The sequence below is a fragment of the Eutrigla gurnardus genome (genome assembly GCF_963514095.1).
Source record: "Eutrigla gurnardus genome assembly, chromosome: 7".
In the NCBI taxonomy this organism is placed as follows: Eukaryota; Metazoa; Chordata; class Actinopteri; order Perciformes; family Triglidae; genus Eutrigla; species Eutrigla gurnardus.
Window position 1 is genome coordinate 5,753,720 of NC_139921.1, and position 25,819 is coordinate 5,779,538.

The following is a 25,819-nucleotide window of genomic DNA, read 5'->3' on the forward strand; positions in this document are numbered from 1 at the left end:
TGAAACGCAGCCCTTCCTTTACGAAAGGAAAGGAGATTACGCTGACCCACAATTCTTTGCGAGAGCAACATTTAAAGTGACGCATATCTCGGCAGTTCATGAAAACAAACAATATGCTTATTTGCATATTTAACCATTACCTTCATGCAGACATATAGTAATTGGAATTGTGTTGATAAATGTGTGTGGACAGTGATAATAATTGAATGGTATTTTTAATTATTGCAATTATGTTGTGCTGTCAATCGATTAAAAAAAGTTAACTAATTAATTGCACAATTTGCCGCAATTAATCGCAATTAATCGATTTCTTTCTTCTTTAGAATAAAGTATGTTATAATGGATATTTAAATGTAAAATTGATGTGTTGATTCTACATAAGAATTTATGTAGAATCAACACAAAGGAAGTATTTAAATTCAAATACTATTGTTAAATAGCAGCTTTTTTAACTTTAAGCACAGATTCTCTCATGTGAACTACAGATTTCCAAAGAAACCATCAAGGCCATCAAAATTAACTGTCAGCTTGAAAAAGGCATATTTCTTATTTGCACTAACAGAACATTTCAAAAAGGTCCACAATAGAACATGCAAATATGGAAAAAGAACAAGGAAATATTCTGCTGTGAAGTCAGAATGATAAATCCTTTTCACTCCATAGAACAACAATTCAGCTTAGTCCTCCTTTACATTCAGCCCATTACTGAGACAGACCAGTCTGTTTACATTGTCAGAGGACAAAGCAGCACACGCCACATCTAGTGTTTCTCACACAGCCAAAATACCGGGATAATTAAAAAAACTCCTCGGCGATCGCTCGCCAGGATCCCCTCCCCGCCCAGCCTCAGCCAAAATCTTACGCTGAACTCAGTTAAAAACTAATGGCTAACGGCTTTGCGGCACACGTCACCATAGGTCTTACGTCAGCCGCCACGAGAAGTAAAAAAAACACAGCTGCGTTAATTTCGTTAAAAAAAGTTAACACGTTAAATATTTCATAATAAACGCAAAGATTAACGCATTCATTTTGACAGCACTACTAAAAAGTAAATCTGATTTGTGGAAAAGAATTTCAATTAGTCCAAAGGGCATTGGCTCCAGTGTTTTGTTTTTTCAAGATTTTGTAAATGTTTATTAGCAATGCTCAATATTATCAACATGGTCAGTTAGAATGTATCTGAATAAAAAGGCCCTTAAAAAGAACGTTCTAACCATTAAACAACATTGTCTACTATGTCTATGTAGTATTTTACTTTTTCTATGTAGTATTTTGTTGTCTAAAGCTAACGTTGGTTTTGTTGTCTAAAGCTAACGTTGGTTTTGTTGTCTAAAGCTAACGTTGGTTTTGTTGTCTAAAGCTAACATTGGTTTTGTTGTCTAAAGCTAACGTTGGTTTTGTTGTCTAAAGCTAACATTGGTTTTGTTGTCTAAAGCTAACGTTGGTTTTGTTGTCTAAAGCTAACGTTGGTTTTCTAGAGTAATGTTGTCCTGTGTCCTGAAAGCCTTTGAGATTCTGCTCCTGTCGTCTGGCCTCAGCAACTTAAACGGGACTAAAACATTATTGGTCTCGCCGTTTAGAAATGAATTCCCATTGGCGACATAGGAAGGGGTGGGACTTTGCCTCTCTGTTGTCAGTGTTGGCGTAGTGACAGTGTGCGTCTCTGCCAGCAGGTGGAGACTCTGCTATGAACCGGTGTGAGGACCGAGAGGACGGAGTCCTTCCCTCTAAAACCACTCAGGATGGGGGACATGACAGCCAGACCAAAGCTCAGAGGTGAGACGAGGATATCCAAGTCTCCAGGACTCAGATCACTCCACCATCATGATTCTCACTCAACAACATAAATATACATAATATTAACTAGATCGCTTTATTGTGTGTCGTGTTCGGGTCAAATCTGACCGATTTCCTACTTTCATCCATCATAAATATTGTGTTTTACATTTGATTGTCTCAAGGCCTTATGATATCCTCCACACTAGGCATTTGAACATATACAATTGATGATCACCACTTTCATTGAATTCTGAGTGGTTAAATCAACTTTGTAACACCTGTGGTGTTCCCGGTCAAAAATGACCGCCATAGGAAATGAATGGGTGACCCTAGATTGTGTTCATCCATCAGATAGTATACAACCACACATCCACAACCACCACCGTCACCACACACACACACTCCATCCCACGTGAACCCCTTTCGGACTGAATAGGTGTCTCCTCTTCTCACCTCTTTCCTGTGCTTATGTGCCTCTCCCCCACGTGAACCACACTTTCTGATACAAAATGTATCATATCTTCACACAGACCACCTATTTGTTGCTTTATTTGTGTACTGCTGTCATTTTACTCTGAACACAATGAGTATGCACCTGATCAGACGATTTACTGCCAGAAAGGCTCTTGACCCATTTTTTCAAACTGATGAAGGGATTGAAGTTGAACCGGAGATAGAGGAGGATGTCTCAGAAATAGTGGACAACATCGTTCCTGATTTTGATCCAGATCATTGTGAGACCGACCAGTCAACAGATGGCGAGGAAGAGGCCCCTGAGAGGACATTCCAGTCCAAGGATGCTAACTTGCTCTGGTATTCATCCACCCAGGACAGAGGAGGCAGAGCAAGAGTTTAGGATATTGTTAGGATGACGCCAGGGGCAACACGGAACGCAACATCTCATGTGGATGACATCAAGTCCCGCTTCCAACTCATTTTACCAGAGTCCATTATGGAACTTATACTGATGACAAACCTGGAGGGGAGGCATGTGTTTGCAGACACACGGAAAGCATTGGACCAGGTAGACCTCCAAGCCTACATGGGTCTTTTGATTTTAACAGGAGTATATCGGTCCAACAATGAGGCCACAAAAAGTCTGTGGGATGCAGAGTCAGGGAGGCCTACATTCTGGTCAACTATGTACCTGCAACAGTTTCATGTCCACTCACGAGTTATCCGATTTGTTGACAGAACTTCACAACCTTTCCGACCTTGTCAAGTTTTCAAGGCACATTCCAACCTGATTGCAAAATGCCAATCCTGTGTGTGAACACACACACACATTCACACATGGATGATGTGTTCATGCTGATGTTGTGATGTTTTGTGAATTTGTTCTCTGTTTTGATTTTTTACAATAAATGCTTATTTTGGAATAAAGTGTACAATTTCAATATTCACTGCAGTTAAACATGTAAACCAGTAGTCTGAGATATTGTTAACAGCTTAAAAGGCAGCTAAATAAAATTTGGTGATGATCAATGTTAATGGTTTTTATGTTAATTATGTTAAGAGCAAATTTAAATACTAAAGTAAGGGGGGAGAAACGAACACGACACAAAGGTTAAAATTGAACCTTTTTATTATCTGACCGTCCTGAGGTGAAGAATCAGGTCTTGGTCCAGACCTTTGTAGTCCATGTAGGGGATGATCTGAATCTATGTCGACTCTCCTGTTGAATCCATTTGTTTTCACTTTGGTGAACAATCACTGAGACTAGAAGCTTTAATTGACCTCTGTACTTTTAGTTGTCTGAGAAGAAGAAGCAGTAAAGTTTGATGATAAGTCAAATAAAAAGCCATTCGGATTAAATATTAACCAGACATACATCTGGACCAACACTGTAACCTGCTGACACTTCAGCTGATCAGCTTCAAATATTGAATGAAAGGAATGAAAGTTTAACTGGGAAATTCAGATTCTCTGTTGGTCTGTTGGACCACAAAAACACAGCGTCCATCAACATGAAGTCAAGTCTGCTGAATGAATAATGTGATGGTCTGAACTGCCAAACATATTGTGATAATAATGTTTGTTGATAATTTCATGTTGTGGCTTATATTGTGATGAATGAAGCTTAACTAGTGAGAATCTTGGGAAAGTATTTCCTTAAATTGTATTTATTGTATCAGGATGCAGCAGCAGAGACCAGACTCCCTTGGACCTGGACCTGGACCCAGCTGTGTGTCCATAAAGAGTGACCGCTCTATGGATCACCCTATTCTTTTTAAAGCTGAACAAGCTGCTGATGGAAGGTAAGAAATGAAAGTGAACCCTCCTTACAGGATGAATCAGGTCTAGACTAGCCCCTTAAACAATAACTCCGAGTCCACCAGCCCTGAATCCTGCAAACTGTTAGGTCTTCTGAGCCACGATGATATGAGAGAAACAGTGTCATGTTTCAATGAAGCTCTAACAGAAAGGACCAATTCAATCCTTTTTAACTGAGATTAAACTAAAATAATAAATAAACAATCAAACCTTAAAGAGACAGTGAGGAGAAAACCTTTTGAAAGGAAAGACAATAAAATGTAAGAGTCAGAGAGAAGCTAACTTGGTTAACGTGAAGGCTAATGACAAAGAAGAGTAGAGGCTAAGCTAAGCTAAGAACAAAAATACGCCAAACCCAAAGACATCAAACTCAAGGGAGGTTGTAGAGCATTAAAGTAAGACACTTATTTTAGGTTTAAATGTAGCTGATAATGCACAAGGAGGTGTCTATTATCTGGAGGTAATGGACTACGTGGAGGACAGAACCGTCAGATGCCCAGTGGAGATTTTGCAACCAAAAAGTGAAGGTTTTTCACAAGTCATAACTCCATTTCCACATCGTCACCCCATAAGAGATAGTTGTAGTCCAATCAGCTCATAGAACCCTTTGGCTCAGCTACGAACCACAAACCCAACAATATGCTGGCAACACTCCGAGTGCAGCACTAAGACTAATGTTCACAGGTCCACAACATGGTCTCATGTGACCAAGATCCATTTATAGTATTGATCCTGACACTAGCATAAACTCTCAGAACAACACTCATCAATGTAATGATAAACAGAGCAAACTCATTTCAGTCAGACAACTCATGTTTAGACTGTTTATTGTAGCAACAGAACATAGTTAGTTAGTTTGGCGTCTAGGCTCCGGCCTCATCACTCCCCATATGTGATTACATAGAGATGATGGGAAGTGATGATGAGTAAATATCTTAACCCCCCAAAACAACACAAGATCAGAGAGCATCTTGGCTCATAGCTCACACTACCTAGTGACTAAAATACTAAATCCAGTTGCTGTGTGGCCATTCCCCATGAGCACCTTAGCTCATAGGAGAATATACTACCTAGACTTCTCCTATGCTAAGACAGATGGAAGTTCTCATCCCAGCAAACCACCTAATATGCAGCAACAGTATTGGCAGCGAGGCAGACAAACATTTCAAACACAACAATGCATCAAGGGGTGCAAATACTCATGGGCTTTTGAGCAGCTAATATTTCTTTCTTATGGAGTTTGACGTAGCAATAGAAAGCAGATGATGATCGGCAGCCCAGGGAAATAAGATTAGGTTGGCATGTGGAGGGCTGCTGTTGTGGCTCCACCGGTTCTTATGCAGTGAGGGGAATAGTGTACGGGTGGAAGGCTGCAGCTCAAACAGAGATCTCCAAGCTTGGAGGACACCAGGATCTCTTATTTGGGTTTGCAGTCATCTGTGATGAAGAGGGGAGTCAACCGATGGATTGAGGACCGATGATTCAGGAATTTGGTCATGGAAGAAAAGGAACAGAAAGCAGTATTATTCTTAGGCATGATGATTTGCAACAACAATGGAAATGGCTCTAGAGGAATTGAACTGTTTATACTTGGGATAGAGAATCGAGAGATGCTAAAATCGATAATTTTGTGTTTATTTATTTGTTTAATTATTTATTAGTTTTTTTATATCATGTTTCCAAGGGGCAAAAATTGGGCTTACGTGGATGCAAACAGCTCACCGAAAAGCGAAACTCGCTTTTTTCATGGCCAAATAGGTCACTTGTGTGATTCGTCCAGATCCGAGGAGTTTTTCTTTTGGGGGGGGGGGTGAACTGCGCTGAGCAAAACCAAATAAGTACCAACTGGGGGGGGACCAAAAACTGTCAGCCAGTCCCGAAGGCACACCAGTGTGCTGCTGATCTATGATTCACCGCATCAATCGAGTCGCGCGAAGACGCAGCTGAAACAAGTGATGTTTGAAGACGCCGGAGTGGAGACAGATTTGGAGCTGAGACTTGGAGTACGAGTGTCGAAACATTAAAGGTAACATTAATATTAGCTTTTTTCGTTGGCTGGCTATGCTTTGAGCATATTTAGCTTGGTTATGAACTGTCTTTTAGTCAATGAACGTTAGCCTTATAAGCCTGTAAACGCATAGCCCTCGTGTGTCATGTTAGCTAGTAAAGAGGAACTAATGTGCAAGTCTGGTCGCGTTTCTGCTGTTTTGGTAATGCTCCTCTCCTCCATGTGCATTTGTTACGCGTGTGTATTTGTGTAGTCTTCACCGGCATAAAATAAAAGTTTGCCGGTTACGGTGCGCGTTTGTGTCGCGGTGCGCGGAGAGGAGAGCTAGACACGGGCTGCGTTTCAATAACAGTTTGAGTTGCCCTCGCTCACTTGCCCTCAGCCCTTGCTATGACGTCACACGGAGGCCACTTGGAGGGCGGAGGGAAAGAGGGCGGAGGGGGAGTGAAAGAGGTAAATGGAACACACCTGCCCTCGTTCACTAACAGCCCAGACAATCATGGATCAACCACACGTTGTTGGAGTAGCGCTATACTGTCTATTCCAAATTACACAAAATATGCCATAACTCTGCAACAGACAGTCTAATTGCACAATTTAAGAAAATGAATTAAATTTAATTCATTTTCTACTTTCTTCTTTCTTCTTCTTCCTTGGTGGTGAATAGACAGCAGACACTGGTGTTTGAGGTTCATTATCGCCACCGCATGGACATATTTTTCGTGCACCACTGCAATGCATTGTGGGTGATATACAGCTCTGAAGTGGCCATCGTTGTTCACTCGATCACTCAGCCCTCAAGGGTCGATCTCACGGAGTTCACTCCAGCTGTTCAGGGAAATGGAACAGCCCTTAAGATGGCGGCGGGGATTCCCCCGAGGGCAAGTGCTTAGGGCAAGTGAGTGCTTAGGGCAAGTGAGCGAGGGCGACTCAAACCGTTATTGAAACGCAGCTATGGTGGCGACGACCGAGTGACCTTCATCTCCGTCCGCATAGTACTTTCTCCGTTATTCACTCACACACACACACACACACACACACACACACACACACACACACACACACACACACACACAGTACACTGTGTACTTGGTTCACAAATACCACATACATTGATCACTATTAATAACATCTTTTGTTATTATGCCTTATTTTGTTACTTGATGTTATGTTGCTACCTTGTCCTTAGACAAGACTATGCTTGTATAGCCTAGTCATGTCAATATCATGCAATATCATCATGTAATATTTGAATTCCAGGTGGAGTATGGCTGCAAGAAAACCTGTGCAAGTGCACAAGAAAGCAAGACGACTGCACAGGCAGAGACATGCAGCTAAGCAAAGAAATGCTGCCAGAAAGAAAAAGAAAACACAATGATACTTAGCAGCACATCACAAAATCACAAAAAATAAATGAACAAATGTAAATGTCTGTGCACCCTGACAGAGGGAGTTGTGGCACATGTTACTACAAGCAATTTTCCCCCACTGGGAGTTCACTGTTAAATTTTTGTACATAGTTTTTTGAAATGATTAAACACAATTTATTACTTAACCTGTGTATGTCTCCTATTGATTTGGTAGGCCTCTTAGGTGTCTAAGAATATAAGTTTTTCTAGTTTAACAAGTTTTTATTGTTTAATATATCTACCATGCTGATCAATGTAAAATTAGGCAGACTAGGGATGTTTGACATTTGAATTTACCCCTGTCTCCTCCGCTATAAATGCTGGAATGGTCAATGGACCTGTATTTATAAAGCACTTTTCCAACTTACTAGCTACTCAAGGCGCTTTACAATACATTCAGTCACTTAGACATACCCGTTCACACACACACACACACACACACACACACACACACACACACACACATTCATGATTCACTGATTGCAGAGGAGCCGCCTGCACACACTGATGTTGGGGATGTAATAGGAGCAGATTTGGTTATCAACAGATAATTATTAATGTCAATATGATTATCAATATTAGTAATTATATTTAATATATCAATATAGCCTTCAGCCCTCTTCTAGCTATAACAGCATCTATTTTGCACTATAATAATAAAGAAGACAGAAGTAGCCTGTATAAGCCAGCTAGCGGGAAGCGATTTTAATGGCTGATGACACGCCTTCCCTCGTCCGTCATCGGTCTGTCAACGGAAAGGTGTAGTGTGTACACAGGCCTGAGTATCGGTGATAAAACACAGTTCTCCCCCTGAGGACCAAGAATCACCGAATGCGAAACGGCGAGAGACAGCAATCGAGAGAGAGAGGTAAGCTAGCAATCGCATTAGCGGTGATATAGATAGCAATGAGCAGACTGCAAACCTACGTGGCAGCAGAGGCACTGACAACCAAAAGGGGGAGTTGGGAAGTGGCATAGCTTAAATGAACCACCAAATAGGGAGGATGTGAAGGAAGAATATTATTGGAGTATGAGACTGCGGTCACGTCAGCCGCCGATTGAAAAAGCCCCGTCAAGCTAGTCGCCGCTTGAAATCTTGTTGCGCATCTATTCCTGCACTTATGGTATGGGTGCCCGGAGTTACCAAAATGGTGTTGAAAGCAGTTCTTATATCGGGTGCAACGGTTAAACATGATCAAAATTATGGGTTTGTTAATTTCTTCAATAGATCCTTGTTCAGAGTGACTGTGACTAGCAGTCACATAGAAAATATCACGTCATTTTACTGTATGGTTTTATAATAAAGTCACCTCAAAATCTCTCTCAAGTGCATACTGACAATCAGATAATTCCCTCATATTCATAAATTACTTAAAATTATTTCTTAAGAGGTTAGCTAATATTTTCAATGGATTCTTATTCAGAGTGACCCTGACTATTATTATAGAAAATATCAAGACATTTTACTGTATGGTTTTATAATAAATTCAATTCAAAATCACTCCCAGTGTCAAAGTGCATCAAGGATAATGAATAATTTCCTGATTTTCAAAAAATCATTAAAATGATTCCTTAAGAGGTTTGCTAATATTTTCAATGGATTCTAGTTCAGACTGACCCTGACTATTATTATTGCAAATATCAAGTAATTTTACTGTATGGTTTTATAATAAATTCGAGAAATGTAATTTGTGTCAAATCCCAGTGTCAAATTTAAAGTGTCAAATTTAAATTTGACACTGGGATTTTATTAATTTAACTTATTATTAAACCATACAGCAAAATTACTTGATATTTTCTATTCAATCCTCTTAAGGAATAATGAATAGTATATATGAATGAATAACTTGATATTTGCAATAATAATAGTCAAGGTCACTCTGAACAACAATCAATTGACAATATTAGCAAACCTCTTAAGGAATAATTTTAATGATGTTTTGAAAATCAGGAAATTATCCTTTCGCCATGATGCACTTTGACAGAGGGAGTGATTTTGAATTGAATTTATTATAAAACCATACAGTAAAATGACTTGATATTTGCAACAATAATAGTCAGGGTCACTCTGAATAAGAATCCATTGAAAATATTAGCTAACCCTTAAGAAATAATTTTAAGTAATTTATGAATATGAGGGAATTATCTGATTGTCAGTATGCACTTGAGAGAGATTTTGAGGTGACTTTATTATAAAACCATACAGTAAAATGACGTGATATTTTCTATGTGACTGCTAGTCACAGTCACTCTGAACAAGGATCTATTGAAGAAATTAACAAAGCCATAATTTTGATCATGTTTAACCGTTGCACCCGATATAAGAACTGCTTTCAACACCATTTTGGTAACTCCGGGCACCCATACCATAAGTGCAGGAATAGATGCGCAACAAGATTTCAAGCGGCGACTAGCTTGACGGGGCTTTTTCAATCAGCGGCTGACGTGACCGCAGTCTCATACTCCAATAATATTCTTCCTTCACATCCTCCCTATTTGGTGGTTCATTTAAGCTATGCCACTTCCCAACTCCCCCTTTTGGTTGTCAGTGCCTCTGCTGCCACGTAGGTTTGCAGTCTGCTCATTGCTATCTATATCACCGCTAATGCGATTGCTAGCTTACCTCTCTCTCTCGATTGCTGTCTCTCGCCGTTTCGCATTCGGTGATTCTTGGTCCTCAGGGGGAGAACTGTGTTTTATCACCGATACTCAGGCCTGTGTACACACTACACCTTTCCGTTGACAGACCGATGACGGACGAGGGAAGGCGTGTCATCAGCCATTAAAATCGCTTCCCGCTAGCTGGCTTATACAGGCTACTTCTGTCTTCTTTATTATTATAGTGCAAAATAGATGCTGTTATAGCTAGAAGAGGGCTGAAGGCTATATTGATATATTAAATATAATTACTAATATTGATAATCATATTGACATTAATAATTATCTGTTGATAACCAAATCTGCTCCTATTACATCCCCAACATCAGTGTGTGCAGGCGGCTCCTCTGCAATCAGTGAATCATGAATGTTGTGTGTGTGTGTGTGTGTGTGTGTGTGTGTGTGTGTGTGTGTGTGTGTGTGTGTGTGTGTGTGTGTGTGTGTGAACGGGTATGTCTAAGTGACTGAATGTATTGTAAAGCGCCTTGAGTAGCTAGTAAGTTGGAAAAGTGCTTTATAAATACAGGTCCATTGGCAATTCCAGCATTTATAGCGGAGGAGACAGGGGTAAATTCAAATGTCAAACATCCCTAGTCTGCCTAATTTTACATTGATCAGCATGGTAGATATATTAAACAATAAAAACTTGTGAACACTCGTCTTAGTGCTGCACTCAGAGTGTTGCTAGCATATTGTTGGGTTTGTGGTTCGTAGCTGAGCCAAAGGGTTCTATTGATTGGACTAGAACTATCTCTTATGGGGTGACGATGTGGAAACGGAGTTATGACTTGTGAAAAACCTTCACTTTTTGGTTGCAAAATCTCCACTGGGCATCTGACGGTTCTGTCCTATGAACAAGAATCCATTGACAATATTACCAAACCTCTTAAGGAATAATTTTAATGATTTTTTTGAAAATCTGGAAATTATCCATCCGCCAGTATGCACTTTGATACTGGGAGGGATTATGAATTGGATTTTTATAAAACCATACAGTAGAATGTCTTGATATTTTCACATTGAAAATATCAGCAAACCTATTATTTTCCTCATGTTTAAACGTTGCACCAGGTATAAAAACTGCTTTCCCATCCATTTTGGCCACGTCGGGCACCCGTACCGTAAGTGCAGAAATAGATGCAATACAGATTTCAAGCGGCGGCTGGTTTGACAGGGCTTTTTCAGTCGGCGGCTGGCGTGACCGCAGTAGTATGAGGTATGTCACATGAGTATGACGTTGCAGCTCGAGTTGTCTGCCTGAACTAGCTCGCAGGCTTTGCTCCATTAATTAATCTTAAAGCCTCTTAAAGGTCTCATAAAAACACGTTTTCTCTGGTCTCTACACCTATAAACTGGTCCTCCCTGACCCTACCAGCTCCCAGAATGACAAAAACAAGCGACTCCTGCATGGTCTCTGCAGTTGTTCAGATTCCTGTCGTTACGTAATGAAGGGAGTCATTTGCATAGGCCGAACTCCTCTGATGATAGGAGATATCCGAGAGGGGGCGTTTCGCAACACAGCGGGGAGAGTGCAGCCCGACTTACCGGTCATGGCGCTGGGTGATCCGAAGTGCACCGTGAATAAATCCCGGTGTGGGTGAAGCTGGAGACAATCCTCCCTCTGTCTCAGCGCTCTGGTGCGTCTTCACTGCTGCCTCCGGTCGGACGAAACCCATGGGCACGTGTCCGTCAGCGCCGTGCACGACGGTCCAGGTCATGGTCTCTTGTTTCATTTTTAATGACAATGTGCCGGCTACGGTTCATGTTAGCTTTTATGTGTGTGCTAACCACACCACATCGGACTGCTTCAGTAACGAGGGTCAGTACAAAGCTGGCTTTGCCTCGACACTGACCCTCGTAAAAGGATCTGTCCCAACCATACGGGACCCAGCAACTTCACCTGAGACACATAGGCCAGCCATAGCGATACTTCCACGTCATTGGTGCATGCTGCCGCTAGCGTAAGCGGCATCCTCTCCTTCTCTCTCCAAGTAGGCGATGACAGACGGAGCTCATTAGCATTAAAAGGCGCAGGCACAGAAACAGCCTGTTCTCGGCAGAGCTCATTTGACCAACTTTTTGACAGCTGAAATTAAGGACCATGGATGGGTTTGCGGCAATGCATATCGAATACAGTGTTGTTGGACCTCTGACAGCTGTGTGGAATTGATGAAAAACAGTATAATATGGGATTGTTAAATTGTTGGTGGATTCAAAGTATTTAAATATAAAATATGCATGTACAAATATGCCCTCTACTGGTTATAGTCTAGATGGAATTTCCAGCTCCACTGTCATTCTCACTGCTGGCCACCAGGGGACGACAACTCTCTGGTTGTATAGAAGTCTATGAGAAAATGGTCCTACTTCTCTCTTGATGTATTATTTCAGTTAACGTTGTAAACATTAGTTTATGGTCTCAATCTCTAGTTTTAAGTCTTCTTCAATCCAGCATGATGTTCATTTAGTACATTATGTTCCATTTAAAGTCCAGCAGACCAGAAAGCAGGGGATGCTTTAGGGGGCGGGGCTACCTGGTAATTGACAGGTTGTTACCACACTACCAATGCAGTTATCTACTAAGATGACTTTAACACTTAGCTGTAAAGTTGACCTTGAATTATGAAGCTAACTTTGTGAGCAGCTTCACACCAGAATCCAGATTGATCCAGATCAAGTAAGGTTGCTGCTCTGGGTGCCGCTCTGCTGCTAGTGTTCATCAGCTTCAAAACCATAGTCCACAAACACAATGGGTGACTTCACCATGACGACGTCCACTTCTGATCTCCAGTCTGTGGTTTAGTGACTCTTTAAACTTGGTTTTCTCCACAGAGTTCAGCAGATCTCAGAGGTTCCGTTGACCCAGCAGCATCAAACACACCTGGACTCCATATTTATGGTGAGTACATGTACAAGCTCACCTTTCACTATTAACCACATCAACTACAGACTCAATGCTGAACAGGTTCTAGTGGTCTCGTTGCTGCTCAGACCCACACGTAAATCCCATGTTGGGTTCTTTAGAGTTCATATTCAGTTTATCCTTCTGTTCCAGCTGCTGGAGGAGAACATCGGCACTTTTGTGAAGAACGAGCTGAAGAAGATCCAGAAGGTCCTGAGTCCAGATAACCCAGAATGCTTGGAGAGTGAGGGCGAGGAGTTGTTGGACGGAGAGGATGAAGAGCAGAGGAGGAGCAGAGAGGCGTTTCAGAAGATCACAGTGCACTTCCTGAGGAGAATGAAGCAGGAGGAGCTGGCTGAATGTCTGCAGATCAGTAAGAGGATTTTAACAGATTTAACATGGTGGAAAGAAGAGAAGGATTCAATATGAAGAACTTCATATTTCTCCTAATAGGCTGCAAACAACTTCAATGTTTAGGTTCTCTGGTTGTCTACAGACCCGATTACAGCCGATGTCATCATTAATATGCGTACGCATGTTGTCAATGTTAATGTCATTTTGCTTCAACCATCCAGACGAGTGAGAAGCTTTAAACAGTGAATTTAAACTGTTAGCAGCATCTAAATGTCTGCTTGTTACGTGTTCGGTTGTCAGAATCGATATTCCAACAGACTCAAGTTCTACTGAGTTCAGACGGGATCACGACCATTTCAGAGGAAGAGGTGTTTCACTTCATCCAGTGACCGTGTTAACTGGTGACTTTCAGCTTGTATAACTAAATTGTTGGTAGATGAAAAACAAAGGTGTATTTAAAATGGGCTTCTACGTGGACACCTTCATGTTCTGTTGGTGTTTTCAATGGTGGCGTCTCAGGGTGGAGGATTATATATTATATTTTCACTTCATCAGCTGAACCTGATTGATTTTGTGTCCAATAGTTATGATTTAATCATGAAATAAGCTCATGAAGACACTACTACTGAGGACTAAAGAAATGCATGTCTCTAAAGGCCCCCACACACCGCCCAGACGTCCAACTGCCTTATCCGACCACTCTCCGCCCACTCTGTTGCCTCTCGACTGACCCGTTCGGCAGAAAAGTTGCGTTGTACACACCGCTTCGACGTGCTTCCGACAACACAGCAGCGTGTACGTTCTGCGCTTGCGCGAGATGCAATAAGCCTCCTTAACAGCGGGTGGCGCTAGTCTCGTGCCAGTACTCCAAAACAGGAAAACAGGAAATGACGGAACGGAGTGCAGATAAAAACAATGCACACACAGTCTTGGTTCAGTATTCGTTCGACTCGAGAAGACCTTTGTGGACTAAATACTTGGCATTTCTGGAAAGATGACTCTGGCTAGGGTGACACTCGCGTTGTGTGCTCTCGGGCTCATTATTTTACGAAGACGTCGTCTCAGTAGGGAACGAGTAATACGGAGAAACCACACCAAGTGGGAAATCGTCACTTCCGCCCCGCCCACACACCGCCATCGGATACTCTGATTCGCTAGCACACCGCCAATCAGAGTATCCAATGGCTCAGACGTCCAACAGCCCACCTCCTCAGACGTCGTATGCTCAGTCTGATCAGACAACGTCCGCGCGGCTCCGAAAGCTTCCGACGCAGCTGTACACACCAAACATATGTGTTCCCGACCTCATCCGAGCCTCTCCAAACGCTTCAGACGTCCAACGGTTGGGCCGGTGTGTTCCTGCCTTAACACATGGCTTGTTCATAGACTGTAAAAGGGTCTGTAGGATCCACTAACTGGTTAATTTGTTGTTTATCCAGGAACCACTGCTGCAGTGTACCAACGTAAACTCAAGTCCTACCTCAAGAAGAAGTTCCAGTGTTTGTTTGAGGGCATCACTAGAGCAGGAAACCCAACCCTCCTGAATCAGGTCTACACGGAGCTCCACGTCACAGAGGGAGGGACTGCAGAGGTCAATGACCAACATGAGGTCAGACAGATTGAAACGGCATCCAGGAAACCAGACAGACCAGAAACAACCATCAGACAAGAAGACATCTTTAAAGGCTCACCTGGAAGGGATGAACCAATCAGAACAGTGATGACAAAGGGAGTGGCTGGCATCGGGAAAACAGTGTTAACACAGAAGTTCACTCTGGACTGGGCTGAAGACAAAGCCAACCAGGACATACAGTTCACGTTTCCATTCACTTTCAGAGAGCTGAACCTGCTGAAAGAGAAGAAGTTCAGCTTGGTGGAACTCATTCATCACTTCTTCACCGAAACCAAAGAAGCAGGAATCTGCAGGTTTGAAGAGTTCCAGGTTGCTATCATCTTTGATGGTCTAGACGAGTGTCGACTTCCTCTGGACTTCCACAACAACGAGATCCTGACTGATGTTACAGAGTCCACCTCGGTGGATGTGCTGCTGACAAACCTCATCAGGGGGAAACTGCTTCCCTCTGCTCGCCTCTGGATAACCACAAGACCTGCAGCAGCCAATCAGATCCCTCCTGGGTGTGTTGACATGGTGACAGAGGTCAGAGGGTTCACTGACCCACAGAAGGAGGACTACTTCAGGAAGAGGTTCAGAGATAAGGAGCAAGCTAACAGGATCATTGCCCACATCAAGACCTCACGAAGCCTCCACATCATGTGCCACATCCCGGTCTTCTGCTGGATCACTGCTACAGTTCTGGAGGACGTGTTGAAGACCAGGGAGGGAGGGGAGCTACCCAAGACCCTGACCGAGATGTACATCCACTTCCTGGTGGTTCAGTCCAAACTGAAGAATGTCAAGTATGATGGAGGAGCTGAGACGTATCCACACTGGAGTCCACAGAGCAGAGAGATGATTAAGTCTCTAGGAAAACTGGCTTTTGAGCAGCTGCAGAAAGGAAACCTGATCTTCTATGAACCAGACCTGAAAGAGTGTGGCATCGATATCAAAGCAGCCTCAGTGTACTCAGGAGTGTTCACACAGGTCTTCAGAGAGGAGAGAGGACTGTACCAGGACCAGGTGTTCTGCTTCGTCCATCTGAGTGTTCAGGAGTTTCTGGCTGCTCTTCATGTCCATCTGACCTTCATCAACTCTGGTGTCAATCTGATGGCAGAAAAACAAACAACCGCCTGGTGGTCTAAAGTCTATAGAGACACAAATAAACTATCACATCTGCACCAGCGAGCTGTGGACAAGGCCTTACAGAGTCCAAACGGACACCTGGACCTGTTCCTCCGCTTCCTTCTGGGTCTGTCACTAGAGACCAATCAGAAACACCTACGAGGTCTGCTGACACAGACAGGAAGTAGCTCACAGACCAATCAGGAAGCAGTCCAGTACATCAAGGGGAAGGTTAATGAGGATCTGTCTCCAGAGAGAAGCATCAATCTGTTCCACTGTCTGAATGAACTGAATGATCGTTCTCTGGTTGAGGAGATCCAACAGGCCCTGACTTCAGGACGTCTCTCCTACAATAAACTGTCTCCTGGTCAGTGGTCAGCTCTGGTCTTCATCTTACTATCATCAGATAAACATCTGGACGTGTTTGACCTGAAGGAATACTCTGCTTCAGAGGAGGCTCTTCTGAGGCTGCTGCCGGTGGTCCAAGCCTCCAGCAAAGCTCTGTAAATATAGTTTTTCATTCAGAAAACAACAAACCATCTTGGAATTACAAGGTTCTATCTGCATTCTGAACAATTTGATTGGTTTTCCCAACTGCAAAAGGTAAAGAAGTAAAGTAGTTCCAAATAGTTACTTAAGAGTAAAGGTAAGAAAGTATTCAGTGAAAAAACTACTCGAGTACTGAGTAACTTCTGAGTAAATTCTGATTATTGTGGCCCCGCACCTGGTGATCTGAGAGCCTACCAGGAGGCATAGACGTTTGAATGTCACTGTTTTGTTTTTTACGTAAAAAAACACAAAAACTGAGTTATTTTACATAAAAATAATTTTTGGTGGCTGGGGCATGTATTTCAAATAGGTCATGGATAGGTCAAAGATTATCCAAAATATTGGCTTTGATGCATTGTTAATTTTTTTGTAGCGCCAGATTCAAACTGCACTTCCCCTCTTCCGCCTATAGGGTCCCATTGAGTCCCATTCAAAACACATTTTTTAATCTCATTGCCATTACAACAAATAATGATGCATTCTGTAATGTTAGGGTTTCATTCTTGAGAAAAATAGTCACTTTTTTAGTGTTCACCACTAAAATCAGCCATTTCCCCATTGTAGGCCTATGCATAACTGTGTGTCTGTAAAAACACAGCTGAAATACTATTTCCAATTATTTTTTTTTAATCAGCATGAGATTTAACAATTTACACAATACAAACCATACACACACAAACGTGTGGTTTGTGTGTGTGTATGTGCACATTCCATCCAGCAGGACTTGCAGCACGGCATGTTGTGCTCTATGCAGGTGAATCTGCCAGACCTGGTGGAAGACACACACACACAGACACATGTGTGTATGTTTGTGTGTGTGTGCTGTTTCATGTGTCTTTGAAGTAGATAGATTGACCTAAGCTTGACTTTATTGTAGAACTTGGAATCAAAGAGGTGACTGTCATAGATACTCTGGCCTCAGGCAAGGCTTGTGGACCAGATGGTCTTCCATCAGAAATATATAAAGTCTTTAAAGGCATCTTCTCCCCCCTCCTAGTAAGAATGTTTAAACATTCCTTATCCATTAAGAAACTCCCACAATTATTACAGATGTCTATGATTAATGTCTTACTTAAAGATAATAAAGATCCAAACAATCCGGCATCGTCTAGACCAATAAGTATTCAAAACACAGACTGTAAAATTTTAGCAAAACTTTTGGCATCTAGGCTCTATCACAGGTGTGGGTACTGTGATTTTTGACATGTCAAAGCACTTTGTTAACTGCTGTTTTTAAAGGTGCTATACAAATAAAGTTATTATAATCAAATTATATAAAAAATTGTGGGGCATGATCAGATTTTATGTGGGGCATGATCAGGTTTTATTCCAAGTAGGCAATCTTATTCTAACATCAGGAGATTATTAGGAGTTTTACAATATGTTAAGATAAAGAAACTTGATGCATGGTAACGTTAGATGCTGAAAAAGCATTTGACCGTATAGAGTGGAAATATTTGTTTAGAACTTTAGAGGAATTTTCTTTTGGAGAGGGTTTTATTAACTGGGTCAAATTGCTTTACTCTGCGCCCCGTGCATCTGTATCTATTAATGGGAGGCTGTCTTCTCCTTTTGAAATAGGTAGAGGTACTAAACAGGGATGCCCCTTATCCCCTTAATTATTTGTCCTAGTAATCGAACCCCTGGCAGAAATTATTGGATCGAATATCTCAATTACTGGCATTCACACTGACCAGAAAGTACACTCCATCTCGCTATATGCTGATGATTATTTTTGAGTAACCCAGAGTCCTCAGTTTTTGCCACAATTAAAGTAATTAATGAGTTTGGGATGATATCTGGATATAAGATTAATTATGGGAAATCCCTAGCATTGCCACTGGGAATTTTAAGAAGTACTGATATATCAGCATATAGCCCTTTCCAGTTATCTCCTAATGGTTTCAAGTATCTTGGCATCTATGTGTCCTATAACTTTGATGATATGATTAAAATGAATTCATACCCAGTGGTGAACGAAATCAAAAAAGACCTTCAAAGATGGAACCCCTTGTCAATTTCACTTCTTGGAAGGGTTGCTATCATAAAAACTAATATCCTGCCAAGATTACTATATCCAATGCAGATGTTGCCGAATTACATCCAAGTTACATTTTTCAAAACATTACATTGTATGATTGGAAAATTTGTTTGGAAATATAAGCGTCCCAGATTTAAATGAGAGAAATTGCAGTTACCTGTTGCTAAAGGAGGACTAGCACTTCCCAACATAATGTACTATCACTGGGCCTCTCAGATAAGATACATTGCAGAATGGACAAAAAATAACTCCAACTGAACATATGTGGATTTAGAAATGACCATTTACACTTAATGTAATCACACAGAAGGGAATGAAGGAAAATGAGATTATTATAAATACCCTTAAAACCTGGCATGTAAGCACTTTAAAATAATAGATCAGTACTCTATACTTGCACCCATTCTAGGCAATCCTGACTTTGTACCCTCGTGTTCAGATGTAGGATATAAGACCTTGAATGAGGTTGGAATTAATAAATTACAGGACCTGTTTTTAGATGGAACTCTCAAATCCTTCTCACAACTTATGTCTGAATTTGATCTTCCTCGTGCACAATTCTTTCGGTATTTACAACTCCGGAGTTATCTTCAATCTATACCAACATATAAGAATGACTTACATATTAACCCGTTGGAAAGAATATTACTGAAGGCATCTTTTTTACAGAAAAAGGTTATAAGCTATGTTTATGATCAGCTATTTGTCAACATTCCTTTTATATATAGTAAAACATCTTGGGGGGAAGAATTTGGGTCCCATGTTAACGATGACATGTGGCGGAATATCTTATTGAATGCCAAAAAAATTACATGTTCTAATAAATCTTATGAAACCCAATATAAGATTATTCATAGATTACATGTGTTGGGACCTCACCATTAGGACTACACAATGCGGTTTACAAAAGCCTCCACATGCGGTCAGAACAAAGGAACAAAGGAGATACAAAACTACAACCACCATTTTAGTTTCACTTCTCACGGAGGTGCGAAGTGCAACGTCACACAACTGGTGCCCTATTGGCTGACAACCACAGGTACCCCAGGGGGTCCCCGGGAGCAGCCGTGAGCTATATAAACCGGCGGCGCCTTAAGAACACTCGCTTCCATCGCAACACCACGTTGCAACAGGAGGTGGACTCGTCCACCGCAGCACACCGCTGCAACAGGAGACCAACTTATAACGTCTGCAGCGTTTCCTTTTGTCCTAGGCCACAGTCTTCTCCCCAATCTCGCTGGACGAGCAGCAGACTGTTTTTCCCCGTTTTCCGCGACTCGCCCCTTTTCTTTTACTCGTTTTTGGATCCTGAGAGATCGCCACAACCGCGCGATCCTATGTTTACCTGCAGAAGAAGAAACACAAACGGTTTCTTTATTTCAGCGACCAGCCAGAAGCCCCGCTCCTGTCTGAAGTCAGCTGACTAAATCGCCAAGCGTGCGATTATATTGTTGAATATAAACACAAACTGTTTTCTTTATTCGAGTTTGATCAACGAGAGGAAAAACGCCCCGCTCTTGTTTGGGCTTAGCCGACTCACGAACTACCGCCACCACCCGCCATCGCTGGGACGGACTCTCAGCCTACGCAACGACACCAGTAAGAGGCTATCAGTCTGGGCAGAGACATAAGTTTGATAGTGTAGGATATGCTTGTAATTCTTGTTAATGTGTTTTAAGTTATGATCACGCCGAACGAACGCCAGTTCATTCACGAGCCCCGTGTGATGGTAATCGCTTACTGATCCTTTGTGTATTACGCGCGCATTCTCTCTCTCTTTCTTCTGGCTAACACACATGTGCACACACATACACCACCCCTACACGTATCCTACGCCAACTGTTTCCGTCTCCGGACGCTAAAGGACATAGCTCCATCTGGTGGCTGTACCCGGGCATCTCTCGCTCGCTCTGTCTCTCTCGCGATTCTATCAGACGTCAGTGGCTCCGCCCCTGAACGCTGTGAGGAATAGCTCCATCTGGTGGCTGCACCCGGCCATCTCTCCCTCTCTTTCTCCCCCTCTCTCGCTACACCATCTGACGTCAGTGGCTCCGCCCTGAACGCTGTGAGGAATAGCTCCATCTGGTGGTCGCGCCCGGCCATATCTCTCTCTCTCTCTCTACACACACACACACGCACACACACACACACACACACACCCGCACACGCACTCCACGTGTGTCTCTTCCTTTGTTTAGCTTAGATTTGTGTGTTAGGTAGTTAGGTAGTAAGGCTTTGTTAATTGCCGTGTTATTGATTGTGATCATTATTATTATATCATTATCATTATAACTAGCGGTCTCTTGTGCTTGTTGTGTATATGTCACTGGATAACAGCAGGTTGTGAAGGCTAGTGCCCGAATTTCACGCCTTTTTAATTGTTCGATTGTTTTTATACTTCTATGCCAATGATCACGGTGATTGGCATGCGAGTATAAGACCTTTATATTGAGACTGAATACAGTTTTTGGTTATCTTTTCCCTGATCCCAGGGTGGTGCCCCATTTATTCATGATTATATCATATATTCAATTCTATATATTAAATATAATTATTAATGTCGATAATCATATTGACATTAATATTTAGCTGTTGATAAGCAAATCTGCTCCTGCTACTACCCCAACATAATTGTCGCCCCGTGTGAGGCCTTCTTAAACCAGTTTTATCCAGAGATTTGTGCACAATAACCTGATAATTATAGTAATAATAATAATAATAACAGTAATTATTGTTATTATTAATATGATTGTTTAGAAATCGATTTTCAAGGATCGATTTGTTTTCTCCCCGTTACTATATGCCAAGCAAATACAGTTGAGGGTTGTGTATGCATGTTGTGATAAGCCATTAATTGTTTAAAAACAATACTAACAAACTACGCAGGGTTAGGGATACTAAGACACGTTATAACACTGTTATTACTCACCAGAGGTGCTAGAGACACCTCATTGACAGTCCACAGGCTGTAAAAGAGTACTAACATTTCCATTGTAAGTCACAGGTCGACGCAGCTCACCTGTGCACCCAAATCAGTATAACAACAAATACATTCTTTTTTTTTCTTGCGATTAACACCAAACAAGTGAAGCCACCAGATTCTCCCTTTACTAGAAGTAGAGCAGAGGATTGAGCCACAGAGTGTACAAACTCTGTGAACGTTGAAATTGTACCTTGCTGTTTCCACCGCGGGTTCTAGCTCGAGTCAAAATTTCAAATTAATTCCCTAACTGTTCCTGCTGTGCATGTCAGTTAGTGTGCCTTTGGCAAAGAATTAAGTAAGCAGCCTACAGTAAGTCTGAGTTGCTGTATAGAATCATTAGAGGGTGAAGCTGACCTCTCTAATAGGGCTTTTCCATAGTCACGGCACGGCACGGCACTACACGGCACGGCGCATTTTTTTTGCATTTCCACTAGGGTTGGGCTTAGGGTTAGGGTACTTTTTTTGTAACGCCTCGGCCCTGGTTCCAAGCGGGCCGAAGCTCCACTAAAACGTGACGTCAGCCGACTGCCTTACACAGATTGGCCAACGAGTGTCGTCACTGGAAGCGTCATAAGTGCGACGTCCGACCAGACTGTAAACACAACTCAACCCCGGCATTTTTAAAACCGGCTGCTCTGCGACAACACGTAACCCGTCATACTCGAGAAAAATGGAAAGAGAAAGTCAACGCCATGGTCGGTCGACGAGGTCCACACGTTCCTCTCTTTAGTGGCCAAAGAAAGAATTCAAAGGGAGCTCGACGGCACAACACGAAATGAAAAAGTGTTCAAGGAGAACGCCCAGCTGTTGGCCGCACACGGGTACCACCGCTTCAGCAATGTAGGGACAAGTTAAAAAAGCTCAAAAGCGATTACCGGGCCATAAAGGACCACAACGGCCGAAGTGGGGCCAATCGAAAGGCCTGGAGGTGGTATGGCGAAATGGACGCCATTTATGGACGTAGGCCATCAAACAATGGACGGGAGGGTGGTCTGGACTCGGCCACGTCGTTGTTACAGACAATGATCGAGGATGGTAAGTGTTTTGTGACTTTTGTCTGTAGTAATCGTGAAAATAACTGGTTACGTAACTGAAATGTATTTACTCGTGTAAAAGTTTGGTTGTTGTCTGTTGTACACAGTGAGCTAGCAACTTTTAGCTATCGATAGCAAGCTAAGCTAAAACTTCCGTCCTGTGCTAGTGTGCTGTATCTTGCTCTTTCACGTGTTGCCATTCTGTTTTGTGCTTGTACTTAAGTCGTCGTGTGTATATTTTTGTTTTAGATGTATCGCAGCAGGAGCAGAACCGGGCTCAGCGAGATAACCACATTCAGTTGCTCCTTGCTGACGCCCGAGATGCCAGACAGTTGGAAGCCACAATGAGGAGGGAGGAGAGTGCACAGACGGCTGCATTCAACCAGGCATTCCTTGGTCTCCTGGGCCAGCTCGTCCAAGCAATGAGTGACCGGCGTACATAAAACATTCCCCTCACCTGGACCTGGTCTCAAGAGACATACGTACTTTTGACTTTGTAAATAGTTGGTTTTGCACTTTACTTTTGTTTTTAATAAATGTGTGATTGTATCAAGACTTTCTGTTTCATTCATTTGTCTGTACACGTGCAGAAAAGGGGTTAAAAAGCAAAAGTTAAGATTTCCTACCATATACTTTTACTTCTATTTACATTACATACATTATATTTGTCAGTAAATCCTTATAACCTTGGTAAATTTATGAACAAAAGTGGAGACATATTTGCAAAATACAAAAAGGTTTTATTTTTGGTCAAAACACACAGTAAATGTGTAGTGCACATCTCCCATTCTGTACATCAGTACACACATAAGGGCAAAATAAATGTTTAGGCACTTGACAAAAAGTGACGCATCAGACCCTCCCTAACATCTCTGCCCTCCTCCTCTGCACCCTGTGCCACTGCTACCACAGGCTCAACTGCTGTTGCTGCAGGTGTGTCCCATTCTGTCACATGGGTCTCTCCATGATTTTCGCACAGATTGTGCAGAGCACAGCAAGTCAGCACCATTGACTTCACAAGTTCAGTGTCCGAGTCGTTCCTTTTCAGAAGGCAACGCCATCTTCCTTTGAGCCTGCTGAAAGCATTTTCAACAACCACTCGTGCTCTGCTGAATTTTCTATTAAATACTTGCTGTTCGTCTGTCAGTCGCTTGGTGTCCTAAAAAGGTTTTAGGAGCCAGTTCTGCAGGGGGTAAGCGGAGTCCCCTAGGAGGCAATAGCCAGCAGTCACCCCACCAATGTTTCTTGTGTGAGCTGGGAAGTGGTTTCCCCGGCTGGCTAACTCCCACAGTGTAGAGAGTCGCAGGACCCTGGCATCATGTAGGCTCCCTGGCAATCCAGCAAACACGTTCCAGAACAGCCCCTTTCCATCAACCACACCTTGGAGAATGATGGAGTGCCACCCTTTACGGTTAAAATAGTCACAATGATATTCCTGTGGTGCTATGATAGGGATGTGTGATCCATCGATGGCACCAACACAGCGTGGGAGCCCCCATCTGTTCTCGTTGTAGGCAGCTATCTCTCTGAATTTCTCCTCATTAGGAAAACGGATCTGCTCTGGGACCAACACCGTCTGTGCTGCAGCACAAAACTCCTGCACACACCGGCACACTGTTGTTATGCTGACTCCAAAAAGGTGTCCAATGCTTCTGTACTCAGAGCCAGTAGCAAGCTTCCAGAGTGCGATAGCCACTCTCTTCTTCAGGGGCACACATTCACGGAAGCTGGTGTCTTGCCGCTCCATAATCGGGCGCAGTTTGTTGCACAGGAAATCCAACGTTTCTTCGGACATTCGGAAATTCTGCACCCACTGCGCGTTGGTAAAGCCAGGGACAACTATATCCCACCACTCGGAGGCTCGGTTAAATGCCCAGACCGACGGCTTGCGGCGGCGACGCAAGTCGAGAACCATCTGAAACACACACATACAGCATACACATTTTAATGCTTTATAGTGATAGCCAGCAGCCATTATTGTGCACGACGACTGCTACCAAGCTAGCGATAGCAACATTAACTTACCCCCAAACGTCGTCTTTTTGCAGCTCGTATTCTCTCGTCCTCGGCTTCATACTCCTGTATGGCTTCCAAAATCTTTCTGTACCTTTTAATTGTATTTTGTCTCGCCGCCTGGATTCTTCTCTGGCTCTCTTCTTTAGCTCTGTGTGTGACAACAAGCCACAGAGCGAGCAGCATACACGATCGCCTCAGTGTCCTCCATTGTTGGTGATGGTGTTATTGTTTTCTTTCCAGTTTTGTGCGTGCGTCGTGCGTAAATGACGTCACGGCAGTTTCGCAGCCATGGTATGACGACCCCACCCACGTCGAGGAGATACTATGGAGGTACTAGTTGTAATGGAATAACACCCAAAATGTTTTTGCAGAAACTAAACCTCAGTGAGTGCCAAGAGGAGATCAACTTGTTACTGAACAGCAGATCTGATGTAGTAACATCATCCAAGGGTCCATTGTTAAAATGCTTGCTACTGACTTTCTACAAACCTGTCTCTTGGTTCAGAGTAAATCTGCTCTAGAGAAGAAAGTGGTAGCACTAGAGGAGCAAAGTGCTTGTCGCCTCCATGACGCTCAAGCAGCAGACATGAGAGCCATGCATTATTTAGAGGGCCTGCACACCGCAGAGTCCCAGTTTTTGTCCTACAAGAACAGGTGGTCGAAGTCTAAACCAGAATGTCCTCCCTCAGCAGACTCGTCCAGTCAGTGTGATTCAGGCTTCCCCGACTCCCACTCTTTTTGTAGCGAAAATAGGACTCCCCTGCCATGCAGAAGATGGGAACAGTTACCAGCGGACACAAAGTCCTCAAGACAAGCTCCACTGAGAGACAGCGGTAACGGCTACGCAGCTTCCCATTACTCTGACATAGATAGCGAAGAAACCAGCAGCGGAACCTACACAAGTTCTCCTCCAAAATCTTCCTATCTTGTTAGCGGGCTTTCTTTTAAGTTTGCAAGCTAATTGGGTTTCCCAAGCCATCTGTGCCTAATTACAAATCTCTTACAGGGAGAGTCGGTGTGTCCTGCAGTGCATGACATCGCCCCGCACGCTTTCGTGCAGGTTATGCAAGAA

General features: G+C 42.7%; 2 protein-coding genes across 2 annotated transcripts in view; one reads left to right on the plus strand and one right to left on the minus strand.

The window, feature by feature from the left end:
• Positions 1-25,819, plus strand: part of LOC311015917 (uncharacterized protein) — a 546,979-nt gene that overhangs the window by 189,906 nt on the left and 331,254 nt on the right. Inside the window, exon 10 of the mRNA XM_084013359.1 lies at positions 3,915-4,037. Within this exon, the coding sequence (XP_083869485.1) occupies positions 3,915-4,037 (123 nt within the window). The remainder of the gene's footprint in view (positions 1-3,914; positions 4,038-25,819) is intronic.
• Positions 21,275-25,096, minus strand: LOC311015925 (uncharacterized protein). The gene is made up of 2 exons (XM_084013369.1): positions 24,757-25,096; positions 21,275-24,646 (listed from the first exon to the last, which is right to left on the minus strand). The coding sequence occupies exons 1-2, from the start codon at positions 24,928-24,930 to the stop codon at positions 23,891-23,893; spliced, it is 930 nt and encodes a 309-aa protein (XP_083869495.1). The 5' UTR covers positions 24,931-25,096; the 3' UTR covers positions 21,275-23,890.

What these genes read in the sequence shown, in the direction of transcription:
- LOC311015925 (XM_084013369.1), bottom strand. Translation starts at nt 24,930, where the DNA reads ATGCTGCTCGCTCTGTGGCTTGTTGTCACACACAGAGCTAAAGAAGAG. An exon ending in CAAAAAGACGACGTTTGGGG is followed by an intron (nt 24,647 to 24,756) that starts GTAAGTTAATGT and finishes TGTGTGTTTCAG; the next exon opens with ATGGTTCTCGACTTGCGTCG.